This window comes from Triturus cristatus, chromosome 5_1, assembly GCF_964204655.1.
Source record: "Triturus cristatus chromosome 5_1, aTriCri1.1, whole genome shotgun sequence".
Lineage (NCBI taxonomy): Eukaryota > Metazoa > Chordata > Amphibia > Caudata > Salamandridae > Triturus > Triturus cristatus.
Genome location: NC_140587.1, coordinates 293,017,234 through 293,035,404, shown reverse-complemented (window position 1 = coordinate 293,035,404; position 18,171 = coordinate 293,017,234). Strand labels below are relative to the sequence as shown.

Below are 18,171 nucleotides of genomic sequence, written 5' to 3'. Positions count from 1 at the left end.
TAATCACGCCCTGTAATTTATTATATTATCATAAACACAATACATTCTTGATCACCAGAACAAATAATTATGATATAGCCCCTGACTCAGACAAGCCCAAAAAGTAGAAGGCCTCAAAAACTGAGGTGGAAGGAAAATGACCTGAAGATATGCCTTGCCGAGCTACATCAAATGATGAGGATCTCAAAATTATCCAATATAAACATTATTCAGGCCATGTAAAAGAGTTGTTACGAACGAAGAGGACATCTCCACTTTAAATCAAGACATGATGGCCTCCGAGTCCACGCATGAACTTTGTACAAGACTATACAAAACTCGTCAGGTCTGTCCTATTTATGGAACAGAACATTGCAGTTCCAACAGAGTGGCCACAAAGAGTGGGGCTACTGAGGGGTGGCCCCCAGGCACATCCTCATGAAATCTTGGCAAAGGTGGGGTCAGGTCACTCAAAGGACACGATCATCAGGGAAGTAAATAAAATAGACGCTCTCTTTCAAGAAAGCGTCCTTATTTCAAGATCTCTCGCAAACCACCCTCAATAAACAACATGCACTGGTTCCTATTGCTATTTTTGGCAGTTTTACACACATTACAACTAGGTCAAATTGATTTTCTAAAGCACAGGGTAAATAAGTGAATTGCCCAAAATCACACGACGCCGGGCCTCAAACCTGGATCCCCAGTTCCAATGTAAGCAGCACTGGCCACTAAAGAAGAGACAGATCTGCAATAGAAGGACCTTTCAATTTGCCCTGTGGCTCTAGTGTAATTATAAGGCAACCACAATATGCACTGTAGAAGAAAGCTTAGAGATCTTATTAGATAGCTCCGACACAACATTGCCCCAGAAGTCACAAGAAAAAGGCAGAAACACCTGCAGAGAAGTGGGAGAGGCTTCAACCATAAAGAACGCTCACCAAAATGCTTGAACATTATATCCATATGAGCCAAATGACTGCTGGGGGTTTGGGGAAAAACAAGAGGTACTGTCTGCTCGAAGACATTTTACAGTAGGAGGTTTCATACACCAAGTTTGCGGGGTGGAGGTATGGGATGGTCCGGGAGAGTGGTTGGCCAAGACGTGCCTCACCAATACATCAAGGATGTATCTAACCTTTGCCTGAGGGAGGCTGACTGTTGATAGTCATGCCGAACGATCTATGCTATTTAGGTTGGGGATGTTGTAAGAGAATAGGGTAATGTGGTTCACTCACGGACCTCGAAGATCAGGAAGGGAGACTCCATAAGTACCTTTTGAGAGCAATCACCTAGACTAGGTAGAGCAATGATAATCAAGAGATCTGGTATATTGCCGCCCTGGTGAAAGTATTCACATGGGATATCAAGAGTTTGCATTCCCCCATTAAACCTCACAAAATTTAGAGGGCAGCTAGGGTAGAGCTCCTTCACATACTCTGCCTCTAAAAAACCCATCTTCTTTAAAACAATGTCCCTTTGATGAGACAAGAGTTATTCCCACAGCAATATCTCACCATAGCAGGTGCTATAAAATGTGAAATAATGATAGCCCTACACAGAGATCTTCTCTAACCAGTAGAGAATTTCATACTGGACTCGAGGGAGGGGAGGTTTATATACGAGACAGGGACCTTGGGGGGCTGGGCAATAGCCATTCTCGCTATATATCCACTGGATGTGTGCAAGGAATATTTTTTGATAGCCCCTGTTAAAGAAGGTGAAAGACTGGGCTACGAAAGAGCTAATGCGGGTGGGAGACTTCAACTTGGTGCCAGAAGCTACTCTAGACAGACATCCACAGGACTGATACCTTTAAGGGGCTATGTGTACAAATCTGTGGGACTGCAGGTACAGTGTTTAATAGACATTTGGCAAGAAACACATATCCAAGAGAGAGAATACACATTTTTCTCGCATGTCCACGGATCGATTCAAGAACAGATCTGGTGTGGGACTCTCAACCAATACTATAAGTTAACAACAGTATAGAAATAGGAAGGATAGCGTTATCAGGACACACTTTATTTAGCTGGGAAACTGACTCTTGTCTGAGAACAAACAAGAGGAACAACTGAAAGTTTAACAAATCCCTACTGAATGATAGACTTCTAACACAAAATTTCAGGAAATGCAATACTGAATACTTAAAGGAACAATGACAATAGGAAGGTGTCACCTAATATTCTATGGGATGCTTGCCGCTTTCTAAGCAGTGTCTAACACACTCTGCACTGTAGAAGAAAGCTTAGAGATCTTATTGGGTAGCTCCCAAACAGATTGCCCCAGAAGTCGCAAGTAAAGGCAGAGTCACCGCCAGATAAGTGTGAGGCTTCAACCATAAAGAACGCTCACCGAAATGCTTGAACATTATATCATATGTGGCAAATGACTGCTGGGGGTTTGGGGAAAAACAAGAGGTTATGTCTGCTTCATGACATATTTTACAGTAGGAGGTTTCATACACCAAGTTTGCGGGGTAGAGGTAGGGGATAATCCGGGAGAGTGGTAGGCAAAAAAGGTGCCTCACCAATACATCAAGGAAGTTTCTAACCTTTGCCTGAGGGAGGCGGACTGTTGATAGTCATGCAGATCGATCTATGCTATTCAGGTTGGAGATGTTGTAAGGGAATAGGGTTTGTTGGAGGGGTGGGTCACCCACGGACCTTGAAGATCAGGAACGGAGACTCCATAAGTACCTTTTGAGAGCAATAACCGAGACTAGGTACAGCACTGATAATCAAGAGATTTGGTATATTGATGCCCTGGTGAAAGTATTCACATGGAATATCAAGAGGATACATTCCCCCTTTAAACACCACAATATTTAGAGGGCAGCTCAAGAATGAAAACATTTCCCAGTGAGATTGGCTCAGTTTGTCATGTGCAATCATATAAAGGAAAACGAGGGAAACTCTAATCTCATTTATTTAGTCTTTTAGGTAAAAGGGACTACATTCAAGTCCACTGTCCTGGTATCATGTTTCCATTTCTTCATGCAGTACACCCTGTCATCTGTTGCAAACTTAGTGCCTCCCGATCCAGTGTTCAAGATGGGTCTCGTTTTTCTGCTTCTGCTCTCCACACTCCAATGCATCTGGGATTGCATCCTTTATCTTCACCCATCTTGGATTTGAGCAGCTGCTTTGTTGTGTGATGCAGGTCTTGTCTATTTGCTATGTGCAAGTACTCTGTAATTAATTACAAGCATCCGATGGACATGAGGTTTCATGTGGCAACTGAAAGTGTACAGACCAGCATCATACTCGGAGGCGAGTAGCAGCGTAAAATCAAGCAACTACATTTTAAACCCCATCATCAGGTCTCATACATAAAGCCACAATTGGCCCCATGTACTGGCCCGTACTAAGGTCACCCAGATGAACTACAACAAGAGATCAGACCGCAGGAGATTATATACAGTACAGAAGACTTGCCTCACACACTTCTCTGAACTACTGATGGTAGGAATTCAGCCACCTAGCGGCGAATTTGGATTTGAACTCGTTTACTCGTTTTATCCTTTTTATTTTCTTCCATACCAGGTACCTTCAATGCTTGATTTGGTTAGCCCTTTAAAAATAAAGCACAAATGTAGGCAGTTTTTTCTAACGCCCCTCTCCCAATCTTGCTTTCACTCATTAAGGCTACATTGCATCTACCTCTTCCCCTACCCGACTTGCCCATGTAATTTTAAATAAACATGGGTTTTAACTATTGCTTCAGAGGCTAGGGAACCTTTTAAACACCATTTTCTCGCCCATGTGTTGAATAGAGTTTGCTATGCCTCATTTTCATGTGTCATCATTCATGTCTGTACATGTTTCAATAAAGCTTTATTTTATCCATATGTTTACTTGAAAGTTCTATTTGCCAATGTGAATTTCAGCCTTGATAAAGCCACAGTGCTACCATTTAATTGGGGAAACACATTTTGGCTGGAAAATCTTGGTATCTACAACTTGAATATCTTTAATGTACACAAATGGGACTGGAATATCTTAAGTTGCTGGGGCTTTCTGAAGCGCATTATAGGGAAGGAAGACAAACCAAAGCAGAAGAAATCCTGCCAAGAAAAACCCCCCAAAACATGCATATGGAAGGCTGACTGGTCTTAAAAATATGCATTTTACATTTTTTATGATGAGACCTATTTCGTACCTTATACTTAGTTGCTGCCTCAATAATTCTTTTGAATCTCTATTTACTACTACCGCATTTCCTTCACTATTTCTTTGGGTAGTACTAGCTCTAGATGTAATTTATTTTCAGATTCCTAATTGACTCTTAGGATTTAGCACCACTGCCTGCTCCCATCCCACGTTTTCTCAAATAGGGAATACATTTTAAGCAGCTGGTGTTCCTTTAATAGGTATAGCTTGTTTAAAAAAGGGTTACAAGTGGAAATGCATTTTTTCCTAGTAGGCCACAATTCCCCCATTTGCACCCAATTGCAGAGAGTCACATATAGTGATCTGCCAAATTGATATTCATTAGGCAAGTTGATCTGCAATGTCCTGCAAAAAAGCTATTTGTGATGAGACTTCTTTAAAAAAAGATACAAACCGGAGGGGGACTAGTCTGCACACCGTGATTTGAGAATACGTAATATTACATTGGGACACAAGTATCATTCAGGTTGGCATGTTTGACCTTTATGCACTTCAAGCTCCTGACCCTAAGATTACTTGTCTAGATGATCAATTAATACAATCCTGGAAGAGTTCTGCAATAAGCAGCAGATGTCTCTCTCCAGCCTTCCAGACATGTGTGCACCAATTTAACAGATACAATACTTTTGTTTAATGGCCCTAGCATCTGCAAAAAACTTTCATTAGCCATTATTTTTATCTTCCTCTATGAATACTCATACTTACACACCCATACACATAGTATGCTGTATACTTAATTCACAAAATTGCGTTACACATTTCCATACATTGAGTATTCTTTATCTTGTCTAATTACATTTTAGTATGTGAATGCAAAAGATTATGGACGGTCTGCAATAATGAAGAGGACTGTAATATTTATATGCACCCTTCTGAAGACGTCTTGGCTTTTTAACAGCCTTTGGGTCCGAGAAGTGTTTGCATCACTATCTGAATAGCCCTTCCTGCTTCAGACTATGCTATCGCAAATAACACCTATATTCAAACTGTCTCTGCTACTTCCATCAAGAGATTAAATAAATGCTTTCTTCACTACAAGAAAGCATTCTTCCTTTTTGGTGTCTGGCTAAACATAGAACAGAACGTAAATTCCACCACCCAAAACTTGATAAAAAGTCTTTATTATACAACTAATTATCTTTTATTGTTGTATAAAAAAACAAGAGTGGACAGGTTTTGCAGTATACATCTCATCACCAAACATTACAAAACACATAAGAGTAGTAAAACAGAGTAAAGAATAATGGACTAATAAAAGTCCTACAAGTTTGAAAAATGGACAAGAAAGGCATTCTGATCTGGAAAATTAAAAGAATCTTTACCTCATACCGTGAACTGAGTTGAGCATAGTCCCTTAACTTGTCCTTGTCCAGGCGGGTGGGAACTTCAACAATATTGTGAGTCTGGAGCTTTATGATCTTGGCAAGAGATGTAAACATACTTTCTGGAATGATCTGTAGAACCTTTTTTTGAGAAAAATATTAGGGCCGTAAATTGATTCAGAATATTGAACACATGTGACATTTAGATGACCTGTCCACATTAGAAAGCTACACCATCATAGGTGACTTGATGCTTTATTTATATGTTGCATATTTAACAGTCTTTAATGCCCCTTTGCTTTTCAGATCTTGAGGATCCCTTAATGGTGTCTTCCAAGCCAATTACTGCTTTATTCAACAACACAAGTCATTAAAGCATGTAACAAATACAAAACTACTAATAAAATGCAACCTCTATAGGGCATGATACAACAATGTAGAATAAAATAAAAGCGATACGTTACAAAATGTAATCAGTAAAAGAGAAAAAGAAGTATGTAAAGAGATTAATTTGACAGCCTCCTCCTCTATTTACATACAGAAAACAGGACAAATAGAAATGGCTAGTAACAAGTTCCTTTGGGATCTAGAGGGTATATATTGAATATGCTACTTACCAGTATGCATCTGTTCTTGGCATGTAGGGCTGCTGACATTCATATCTGTGCATAGATCGCCGCTTAGTGTTGGGTCCGGATGATTGCACATCGTTGTCCTGGAAGAGTCTTCGAAGTATCACGAGATAGGTGGCTCCTCCCCTGGACTACAGTGCGCATGGGCATCCCCTCCATCCTTAGATTGTTTTTCGCCATTGTGGCATAGATGGTGTAATACAGTGAATGATGACCAGGCTAACTAGTAATTACTGAATGCTACAGCTGCTACAGGTGCCGGGGAGGAGGGTGGGCGATATGAATGTCAGCAGCCCTACATGCCAAGAACAGATGCATACTGGTAAGTAGCATATTCGGTTTGAGGCATGTGGGCTGCTGAATTCATATCTGTGCATAGATTATATAGCAGTCCCTCCATTTAGCGGCGGCTTCCCGTGCCAGCTGCAGCAGTCTGAAAAAGAGTTTTGAGAACAGCCTGTCCTACAGCTGCCTGCTGTCTTGAGTGTACATCTACACAGTAGTGCTTGGTAAATGTATGTATAGTGGACCATGTGGCTGCTCTACATGTCTCCTCTAAAGGAATATTTCCCAGGAAAGCCATGGAGGCCCCTAACTTCCGTGTGGAGTGGGCTCTTGGAGGAATTGTTAGTGTGCGCTTAGCTTTTTCATAGCAAATCTGTATACACTTAACGATCCACCTAGCTATTCCTGCTTTGGAAATGGGGTTGCCTTTGTACTGTGGAGAAAAGGCAACAAACAGTTGTTTTGTTTTCCTGAAATTTTGTGTTCTGTCAATATAGTACAGGAGAGCTCTTTTGATATAAAGTGTGTGGAGCATTCTCTCTGCTACATTCTCAGGATTAGGATAAAACACTGGTAGTTCTATGGATTGGTTCATATGGAACTGCAAAATTACCTTGGGCATGAAAGTAGGGTTGGTGCGTAGTACGACCCTGTTAGCATGAACCTGTATAAATGGCTCTTGAATGGCTAGTGCCTGAAGTTCACTAACTCTTCTTAGGGAAGTAATGGCAACTAGGAAAGCTAATTTCCATGTTAGAAATTGAATCTCACAAGAGTGCAGAGATTCAAAAGGTGGTCCCATCAGTCTGGTGAGGACCACATTTAGGTTCCAGACTGGTGAAGGAGGGTGTCTTGGAGGAATCACACGTTTGAGTCCCTCCAAGAAAGCTCTGATGGCAGGCACTTTGAACAGTGAGAGGTGCTGCCTGTTCTGAAGGTAAGCTGCCAGTGCGGTTAAATGTATACGGATGGAATTGTATGCTAGATTGCATCGGTATAAGTGTAATAGATAACAGATAATGTTTTGCGTTGATGCATCCAGCGGATTGATGTCATTATTTTTACAATAAATGACAAATCTTTTCCACTTAGCCGCATAGCAGGCTCTGGTAGTGGGTCTCCGTGCCTCCTTGATGATATTCATACATTCTGGAGGCAAGTTTAGGTAGCCAAATTCTAAGATCTCAGGAGCCAGATCGCCAGGTTCAGCTGAATCTCGCCATGGCTCTGCGTTAAAAGCGTGGGTGTTAGCCGTAGGCGTTGATGCGGTACCACGGAGAGTTCCAGAAACGTGGTGTACCATGGTTGGCGTGCCCACGTTGGAGCAACCAGGATGAGCGTCATTGGGTGTTGCCTCAGTTTGCGTGCCACCAGCGGTATTAATGGTGCTGGGGGAAAAGCGTACGCAAATCTGCCTGACCAGTTCATCCATATTGCATTGCCCTGCGACTGTGGATGTGGGAACCTGGCGGAAAAGTTTTGGCATTTTGCGTTTTTCCTTGTGGCGAATAGGTCTATCTCTGGATGACCCCACCGTTGGAAGTACGGTTGGAGTACTGATGGATGTATCTCCCACTCGTGGATTTGGTAGCTATGTCTGCTGAGCAGATCCGCCATCTGGTTGTCCTTGCCCGGGAGGTGTTCTGCCATGAGGAAGATGTTCCTCTGAATGGCCAACTTCCACATGCTCTGAGCCAGATGAGACAACTGTGGGGAGTGTGTCCCTCCCTGCTTTTGTATGTAGTACATGGCGGTCATGTTGTCCGTCCGGATCAACACGACGTTGTTGCACAAGTGTACTTTGAATGCCTTCATTGCAAGGAAGATTGCCATGAGTTCCAGAAGGTTGATGTGCATCCTCCTTTGCTGTGTCGTCCATAGTCCCTGCACTGTGTAATCGAGTACATGAGCTCCCCATGCCTGGAGAGACGCGTCCGCCGTCAGTATGATTTGTGGGACAGGCTCTTGGAACGGTCGGCCCTTGCAAAGGTTTTGTGGATTCCACCAATGCAGAGAGTTGTATGCCCGACCGCTCACCAACACTAGGTCCTTCAATTGTCCGTGAGCCTGATTCCACTGACGTGCCAAGCACTCCTGAAGCGGGCGCATATGTAACCTCGCGTGCGGGACTATGAAGATGCAGGAGGCCATCATGCCTATCAACTGCATAAAACACTCGTGCCGGTAGTGAGTGTTGAGGTTTGAACTTTTTTATGAGCAACTGTATGCTGCTGATCCTCACTGAATTGGGCTGTGCCTTGGCTGCCAGAGTGTCTATGGTTGCGCCTATGTACTGCTGTACGTGGGCGGGTTGAAGGTGTGACTTTGGATAATTCAGGGAGAAGCCAAGGCTGTGAAGAAGGTGAATGGTGTGGGTTACGTGGTTGGCACACTGCTGGGACGACCTTCCCTGGATAAGCCAGTCGTCCAGATAAGGATAGACATGTATGTGCTGTCTCCTTAAGTGCGCCGCCACTGTTGCCAGGCACTTGGTGAACACTCTGGGTGCCGTTGTTACTCCGAAAAGGAGGACTTTGAACTGGTAATGTTGGTTGAGAACAGTGAACCTGAGATATTTCCTGTGTGATGGGTGTATGGGTATATGGAAATACGCATCTTTGAGATCTAGTGTCGCGAGAAAGTCTCCCTGTTTGAGCAACGGCAGCACCTGTTGCAAGGTGAGCATGTGAAAATGCTCTGACAGAATGTAACGGTTTAGAGGTCTTAAATCCAGTATGGGTCTGAGAGACCCGTCCTTTTTGGGGATCAGAAAATACAGTGAGTACACTCCTGCTCCCTGTTCTCCTGCTGGCACGAGTTCTATGGCTCCTTTTTGGAGCATACTGAGAACTTTCTGGTGGAATAAGTGCAAGTGCTCTGCGGACATAGGACGGTGTCTTGGTGGTATGTTTGGTGGAGTGGATGTGAGCTCCAGACAATAACCGTACTGGACAATGTCTCTCACCCACCTGTCTGTAGTGATGGACTTCCAGACCGGCAGGAACTCCTGGAGTCTGCTCCCGACAGGTGTTACGTGGTTGGGGGGCAGTGACAAGGCGTCACTGTTTGTTGGTGGCGGAGGACCTGGAGCTGTTGTTTCCTCGGCCTCTGCCCTTGACGTTGTTTCAGCGGTATCCACCTCTGTTATTCTTATTATAGGTGGTCTGTGTCCCTTGTTTAGTGTAATGCGACTGTTGGGAGTTCTGGCCTCTAGATGGTCCTCTGTTGGTAGAGCGACGAAAGGACCCACTCCTAAACTGCTGTGATTGCAGAGCCCCCATAGACTTTGCAGTCTCTGTATCTTTTTTGATCTTTTCTAGGGTGGTGTCAACTTCGGGGCCAAAAAGGGAGTCAGGGTTGACAGGTTGATTGAGTATCGTTGTTTGTATCTCTGGTTTGAATCCTGAGATTCTCAACCAAGCATGCCTTCTTAACAGGACGCTGGTGTTAATAGCCCTAGCTGCAGTGTCCGCTACGTCAAGAGCGCACTTAATGGAAGCGTTGCTTATGAGCTTCCCTTCAGTAATAAGCGACTCTGCTCCTTCCTTAAACTGATCTGGGAGGTGCTGTAGCAGTGTCTCTAGGGTATCATAATGCGCCCTGTCGTATCGAGCCAGAAGTGCCTGAGTGTTGGCAATTCTCCAGATGTTAGCTGCCTGTGCAGCAACTCTTTTCCCTGAAGTCTCCAAGACCTTAGACTCCTTGTCAGGGGGAGGAGCATCACCCGTTGTCTGTGAATTGGCTCTCTTCCGAGCATTGGACACCACCAACGAGTCCAAAGGCAACTGGCCTCTTATGTAGGTAGGGTCCACAGGAGCTGGCCTATATTTTTTGTCAATTCTAGGGTTTAGTACTCTCGCCCTTGTGGTCTCCTTAAAAATGTCATTAGCCGGTTTTAGGACCCCCTTCAGCATGGGCAGAGTCTTAACAGATCTTTCTGAGATAGAAAAGGTATCCATCAGAAAAACATCCTCAATAGGATCAGTGTGGAGCTGTACATCATGATTTTTAGCTGCTCTCTCAATCAAGGCATTGAATGCAGCAGTATCCTCAGTAGGAGATGATTTTACCACATATGCCTGTGTGTCTGGAGCAGTATGTGGGTCCCCTGTACCAATATCGTCCACCCAAGGTTGGTTTTGATCTTCAGGGTCAGTGTCCACAGGATAAGTGTCCTCAACATCACCAGCATCCCCTGCATCCACATCAAATTGTGTGGGTGAGAATGACTGAGGCTCCTGGTCATAATAGTGAACATGTTCTAATAGAACTGGTGACGTGGTCCTCTTTTTCTTCAATGGAATTTTGTATGGCTCCATTGATTTCTCTGGCAGTATCTTCCTTTTATATATTGACAGTCTACCAGTCTTCGCATGGATAAACTGCCTTGGCTCCTCATCTTCCTGAGGTACTTCAACAGCTCTCTGTCCTATTGGCATTCCTGTTGGTGCTGCAACAGGTTTCTTCGGGTCGACCCCTTTTTGTGGCTCGAGACCCTTCTTTGCGTCGAACATCTTCGGTCGTACCGCCGGTGGTAGTCCGAATTTTATGTGCGTCGACGCGATGTGAACTGTGCTGACCGTCTTCGGCTGCGGGGGTGCTTTTGCACCGAGCATGGAAGCCGTGTCGTGGATGCGGAGTAACGACTCCGACACCTTCTTCTTTAGGAAGGGAGACGGTGTTGTTGAGTTGACACGTTCCGTCGATACCCTTTTGGACGTGGTATCTAACTCCGAACCAGACGCCGTGTTCTCGACACGAGGACCGGGATGGGTCGGCCGTCGCGAGGCGCTCTGTATTTTTGTGTCGACGATCCTCGGCGCCGATTTGTTCGGGTCGGCAACCTTGACCTTGGTTGTTGGCGCCGCCTTCGGCTCGACGTCCCCATGAAGTCTCTGTGCGTCGACAGCCTTCTTTTGTTTGTTCGGCTCCGAGGGCTTCGAGGCCTTGTTGCCGATGAGAGACTCTTTCACTTTCGGTTTCGAGGTAGGTGCCTGTGCCTTCAGTTTCGATTTCGTATGATCGAATGATGGCGCTTGCGATACCGATGGCTCTTTAGGGTAGTTCGTAGCCGGGCCTTTATGCGGGGCTGTAGAACGAGAGGAATGATCTTGGGTAAGGCCTTGTGGCGATCCCTCGACCTGAGCCTTATCGAGTGCCTCTCTGGGCCCTGTACCGACATGTGGGCCTAGCTCATCTTCTGAGCCATCTTCCTTGGCCCCAAGGGCCTCCTCGTCGTCTCCTACCTCTTCGACGACACCATCTTCCTGTTCGTCTACTATACGCTCGTCTTCGGCATCATAGTCGGATTCCCGCTCCGAAGCCGGATCCGAGAGCTCCCCCCGAACTTCAAGGCCCACGACCTCCTCATCTTCTGTCCCGAAGATTTTGTCCGGGTTCGGCGTCACTTTCTGCGCCTCGAGCCGAGCTGCTCGACGAATGCGAAGGGTCTTCTTCGATCGAACCTGGAACACGCCATACAGGTGGCTTCGTCGTGGTTTGGAGAGAGGCACTTGTTGCACACCGGGTGCACGTCGAAGCGAGCATACTTAGCGTTGCAAAGAGGGCAACGCTTAAAGGGGCTATTCGATGTCTTTGGTTCCATCGTTGATGAACTACTCGAGAACGCCCTCGACAAATATACTTGGCGCCGAACGAAAACAATACCGACGAATGTAAAGGCCTAAATACTCAAAGAGCTAAGATTAGGACATCCGAACCCAATGGCGGAAAAAAACAATCTAAGGATGGAGGGGATGCCCATGCGCACTGTAGTCCAGGGGAGGAGCCACCTATCTCGTGATACTTCGAAGACTCTTCCAGGACAACGATGTGCAATCATCCGGACCCAACACTAGGCGGCGATCTATGCACAGATATGAATTCAGCAGCCCACATGCCTCGAACACACAGGTATGAGGGTGATCGCCACATATATACTCACAATAAATAAACATGGACAGCTGGTGTAATAGTTGCTAGAGCAACTCAAGAAATGTCAGTGTGATCAAACGGCACTTATCAGTAATTGCCTTTGTGCGAGTGACCCACATTTTACACAGAAACTTGGCAGCAGCACATACAAATGTCTGATTAAGGTCTGATATAAGTATCCTGAGGGCAGTTTGGCTACTACGACTACCACTCAGGGTTTTGGAGATCAATAAGGTGTCATCTGCGAAGAGAAGAATCGCGTCTTAATGTCTGCCAAAGATGGAGCGTCAGTATGAAGAGAGGACAGATGAGAGAAAACATCATTGAGATAAAGCGAATATAGGGTAGTTGCCAGCACACACCACTGACGAACATTCTTTGTGATAGAGAATCTGTCTGTCACCTGTCCCTGAGAACCTCATCGGACCTGCTCTAAGTTTCCCTTGTGAAGATGAATCAGGAGTAGCAGACGTTTGTCGGGAAGACCCAGGCTGTTCAAAACTTGCCATAGCCGGTCACTCTGGACCAGATCGAAAGCAGCGTAGGGTCGATGAAGGCAACATATAGTGTACCTCAGCCGACCGCCACAGCTTTCCAATAAAGTAAAAGGAAGCAGAAGATTTGATCAATTGTAGACACCTTCTTCCGGAAACCCAGCTGAAAGCGGAGATGATGGCCTTTTTCCTCGATCCATATCTCAATTTTGCTCAAGATCAATTGGGCAAAAGTCTTCTGAATACAGTCGACCAAATTAATCCGCCTGTAGTTCGCAGGTACAGATCTGTCCCCCTTGTTAGGTCGAGCCTGTGCAGAGCATGCGCTGCTCTGCGAGGCATGCTATATTCAGTAAGGACGTGAAGCTCCGCCCACTCTCTGCCAATATTTTTCAATTGGCTTGTGCCATTGTCCTTTGTAAATGCCGGCTTCTGACTGGTTAATAGGCTAGTTAGTCCTTCCTTAGTACTGCCTTGTCTTCATTTGTAACTTCCCATGAGGACTGGCCCTTTTACTTCTGTTGTTACACGGTATGTCTTATTTAGTCTGTAAGCACTATTTTCTTTAATGAGTTTCTCCTACTGTAGACACAAAATGTTTTCCTGCAACATTTAGCGCGCCATGAGCGCTTTCACTTGCCAAGCAGCCCAGGACAATGGCTGCCGCTCCTTTGAAATGAAATAGGTCTCGCATTTACAAGAGTTTGAGCTACTGGCATTGTAAATGACGATGCCTTTTATTTATGTGTTAATTATCAAAACAGATAAATAAAGGCATTGTCATTTACAATGCCAATAGCTTAAACTCTGGCAAATGCGAGACCTATTGCATTGCAAATGCTTGTTGTATATTGGGATGATCTCTGCTCCCTTCCATGAGTATGGGATCGGGGCACCATGGGCAATTACATTTGCTAACAAGAAGATATATTGAGCACATGTATCTATTTCATACAAGAAGGTGTCAGAGGGTATGCCATTCAAACCAGGGGCTCTACCTCTAGGTATAGCACCATGAGCTGATAAAATGTCCAACAAGGGTCCAAAACCTAATAGAATCCTTGTAATAGAAGGCATTTTTAAGGTGCTGCCATCTAGCATCATCATCTCAAGCCCTCTTAGCCATAACCTGTGCCCTTTTGCAACTCTTTCTGGCTAGGCGAATGTCACCCACATCCTTAGCTCTTAGTGCCTGTTCAAGATTTCTTCGAAGATGTCTGCATTCTCTGTTGAACCACTTTGAGGGATTTATTTCCATAGTTTGTGCAGGGAACCAAAATGTAAGACAATATTTGCTTGAAAAACACATTAGGCAGCACAATCATGGTCATAAGACTACTTGACAGCGAAGAGGCCAAAACACCTAATTCGGTCACAGAGTCCTTTAGATACATACTTATTTGGTACAAGATCAACGGGGACTCAACAACCTGGGACCATTTGAGCCATCGCATATCAGTCGTTGCTATCACACTCCTAGTTGTGACTGTTAATTAACAGTCAGTTCTTAATTTGGGGCAAAGAGAATTAAAGAAAAGGATCAATGGATCATGATCACTCTCAATACTATTTATAACAGACATATCAATGAGAGATGACCAAAGACGAAGGTCTAAAAGGATATAAACAATTTGATAGAATTGAGTGCCTTGTTATATGTACCAGCACCCTGTCTATCAGAGAGGACTCTGCCATTAGTGTCTCCCAAGCCAAAATGTAACGTTAGTGCTTACAGTTGCACAGCAGCCTCTATCCTCCTCAATACTGGGGGAAGATCAAGCTTTGGTATACCCCATACCTCATCCTCATTACCTACATCACAAGAATCATCATTATCTAAAGGCTCAAACGAGGTATTAAATTCACCCCCTAAAATCAAACCTGGATTAAAAGTACGAGCTGACAAGAATTCCTCCAAAGCTGTAATAGTGTGAGATCTTCGACAACCACTAACACCTCTGGAATATATATTAAATATATTAACCGCTCTCTTCCAGCCACGAGGCCAATAGCCAGAATATCTGGGGAGTCAGTGCTGAGCAACTGGATTTTCCAATCCAGAGCAATTCTAACCCAGATGGTAAGACCCCCAGAAGGACGGCCAGTCGGTCCACGCATAGCAGGAATAAAAAAGTTCTGGTAACCAAGTTTAAAAACAGGTTTCACATTCCAGGTTTCTTGGAACAAACAGATGCCATACATCTCAATAAAAGAATTCTAATCAGGAAGAAGAATTTTAGATTTCAGGCCAGCGACATTCCAAGATAGGAAAAGAGGCCCCTTAATAGTCCTGCAAGGTTTTCTAAGAATGCATTGTTTAACTGGCACCTGTTTAACTTTATATGAATGGACTATACTAAAAGGTGGACCACCTAACTTCTGATCATCAGTATCTAAGGTTATCATATCATGGTCACCAGGTCTTGAAGATGAGGAATGTGGCGTAAAAGGTGAGATTTCCAACACTGGAAAGGATTTATTTAAACAGAGGCCTGGTGTCTTCCGTGTTTCATTAGTTTCCCTCTAGTCCTTTCCTTTTCATTATCTGCTCCTTTGGTATCTATTATACAGTGTTGATTGCTCAATGCATCAAGTCCATTGTGCATGAAGATCTATAGCCCTAAAATGTTTGATGGCATGCAATGGCCTTCAGGTTATTATAGCATGAGGCTAATGTTTCTCTGTAACACTTACTCCAAATATATTACTGAGCAGTTATGTACCGATTTACTCTGTTGTATTATTAAATCTGAATAATCAGTTTTGATTAAAAAATAAAAAAGGGAGAGCTACACCTTCCACTCCTCTATCCATCATGAAAATGTTACAAACCTGTAATAATCCTTTTATAGTTTGTAGTGTTGTAGATCACAAGCCACAGACGCTGGTGCTATCCAGTGTTCAGAAAAATGCACCTTGTTTTTTTTCAAAATCTTTATTTCGGTTTTGAGAATGGATGGATTGACTAGTGCTCATGTACACAGATTTCACCTTATATTAGAGGTTTTCCCCATTGAAAATGGTGTCTCTGTGCCTTTATGTGACATTAAAAAGTCACCCTTTTACTACTTGCCAGGCATGGGAGAGGCAGGAAGGTTGCTTGTGACTCTAAACACTAGAAGTTGCAAATTAATTGTTACAGGCCAGTAACACTTTTCTGTTTTGCAGCATCTGTTATTGTATATCTGATGAACTGCAACTGTAAAGCAGTACCCTCTTCTTTTTAAACTGTGGCTGGTGGAACATAGTAGTTAATGTGGTGAATAAAGATCTGTATGTTTTTAATCATTTTTATTAGAGCATTTTGCACTGTTGTAGTCAAATAATTCTTCAGTGGGCATTCGAGTGGATAACGATATTCCTCAACCATCCCTTTACCATAATTACAACTGCCTCATTCCCCTCTGCCCCCTTACAGCCTTCCTGACACACTTGGAAATGTACATTAAAGGCTGTGAGAATGAAAGGATGTGATCTTCTTTAAGGAAATGAACCCTCTACTACTCTTGGTTTACTTGGCGAATCCTGTCCTGATCTGTTTAGTATTTCTCTTTGATTAGAAGTCCCAGTACTTTAAGTCTGAGCAAGCAAATTAGGCCCCTAAATCCTAATTTTGGTATGTTAAAATAAGGATTCCACCATATACTGAAGAGTCTCTTCTCAAAACTGGGGGGGATGGAGAGGAATGTTCGTCATGCGGTCAAGCACAAAACCTCCCAAGGCGAACGTAGGTTCAAGAAATAAAGTTAGTGTGCTGTTCCACAGGACCACTGGATCTCAACTAGACAGACACACAGTGCAGTCAAAATCATGTGATAATTAAGGGCCTTCCTTTTAGGATGTGCAAGCCCTGAGGTGGCATGCTTCATCATCAGACTGTGCTCCTCCTGGGTGGGTGCTGCAATACCCACCAGGTAACACCTACGGTCTCCATTCCGGAGTATTTTTGTCTCTTTGCCTAGTGTTGGCCACGGTATAGGACAGTGCTCTTTCCTAACATTTTTGACAGAAGTGGTAGATTGGGAAATAGGTTAATTAAATTTGCCTAAGGACAATCTTGTTGAACAATATTTATTCTCAGCAGTTTTCCCTGTCAAGATTAAAACATTCAAGTGAACCAGTTGGGCACTGTAATGGGCTGTGGTTCTATCGATCAGTCAACATTTTTCATGCCCAAAAGTCCCCAGTGGATCTGTGACAATTCTTCAGGACCGGATGGAAAATATCTTAATCTACTTGTTTGGGTTCCAATAGTATGAGGTTAGATGCCCTTGTGGTGTGTAAATGATACACCTAATAAAGATGTTAAAAAAAATATGTAAGTTTCATATTGGAGTCCGTGGTGCCCATGTGACCTATTGTGTCCTATTCTTGGGTCCCTTAGAGCCTCATGGAGCTGCTTCTCAACTGCCAGCAATTCTGTCGAGAATAAGCATGGAAAGAATCCTGCTCTGCTTCTGAGATCCCTGTTATACTGAAGAGTCTCTCCTAATCCTGTGACCTGTATGCCAAAACGTCATCATCTATGAGCTTTCAGAGTATTTGGATCCACAATTCAGGAGCAAGAGCTTGCTTCTTCGCCCAAAATAGGAGGATCATCTGCTGAATAAAGTTTTTCTAAAACAGCTTGACCAACTTTTATTTCTTCTCTAGCTCGTACATCCACAAAGTATTGTTTTCTGACAATGTGTATGGATCCATGTAGAAGCCTTACAAATGTCTGCTAAGGATATGTTACCAAAGAACATTATAGCGGCTCCTATGTTATAGGTGTTATGCACAAGTGGCATCCTTACAAGAGCATGTTTTGCTTTTGTATAAGAAACTTCAATGCATCTAACAAAGCATGTGGTAATAGATTCTAAGATCGCTTTTACTTAATTGCACTTTATGATGGTCAGAATCTTTGTTTTTCAAGATTGACAACATTGTAAAGAAGTATTTTCCCATTATTACAGTCGTTCTCATAAGGCCTGCAACTTTGAGATGGACTTGAAACATGGCCTCCTATCTAATAAGTACGTAAAAGGTGCTTCTCCTACTTTTGTTCCATATCAGTGCCAGTACTTGTTGCTGTTCATCAAGTCTCTCAGGCTGTAGATTCTTGACCAAACACAGAGATTTAGCTCTAAACCCAACAAAAGAAAAACTAACAAAGTAAATCTGTGTCCCAAAGCCCTGTGTATATTAGGCAACATGATCAAGTCCTTCCATGCACACTTGAAATGAAAATAAAACATTGGATAAAAACTAGTTTATTACTCTGAACCAAACACTAGATGCAGGAGAGTGCACAGAATGTGATATACAACTCTACATGCTGCAAACGCAGATAAACTACTATTCTCCTAAG

At 43.6% G+C, this 18,171-nt stretch overlaps 1 protein-coding gene across 1 annotated transcript in view; it reads right to left on the bottom strand.

Moving 5' to 3' along the window:
* The window catches only part of WASHC5 (WASH complex subunit 5), a 330,547-nt gene that overhangs the window by 199,370 nt on the left and 113,006 nt on the right, over positions 1 to 18,171 (bottom strand). Inside the window, exon 16 of the mRNA XM_085604961.1 lies at positions 5,474 to 5,614. Coding sequence (XP_085461087.1) covers positions 5,474 to 5,614 — 141 coding nt within the window. The remainder of the gene's footprint in view (positions 1 to 5,473; positions 5,615 to 18,171) is intronic.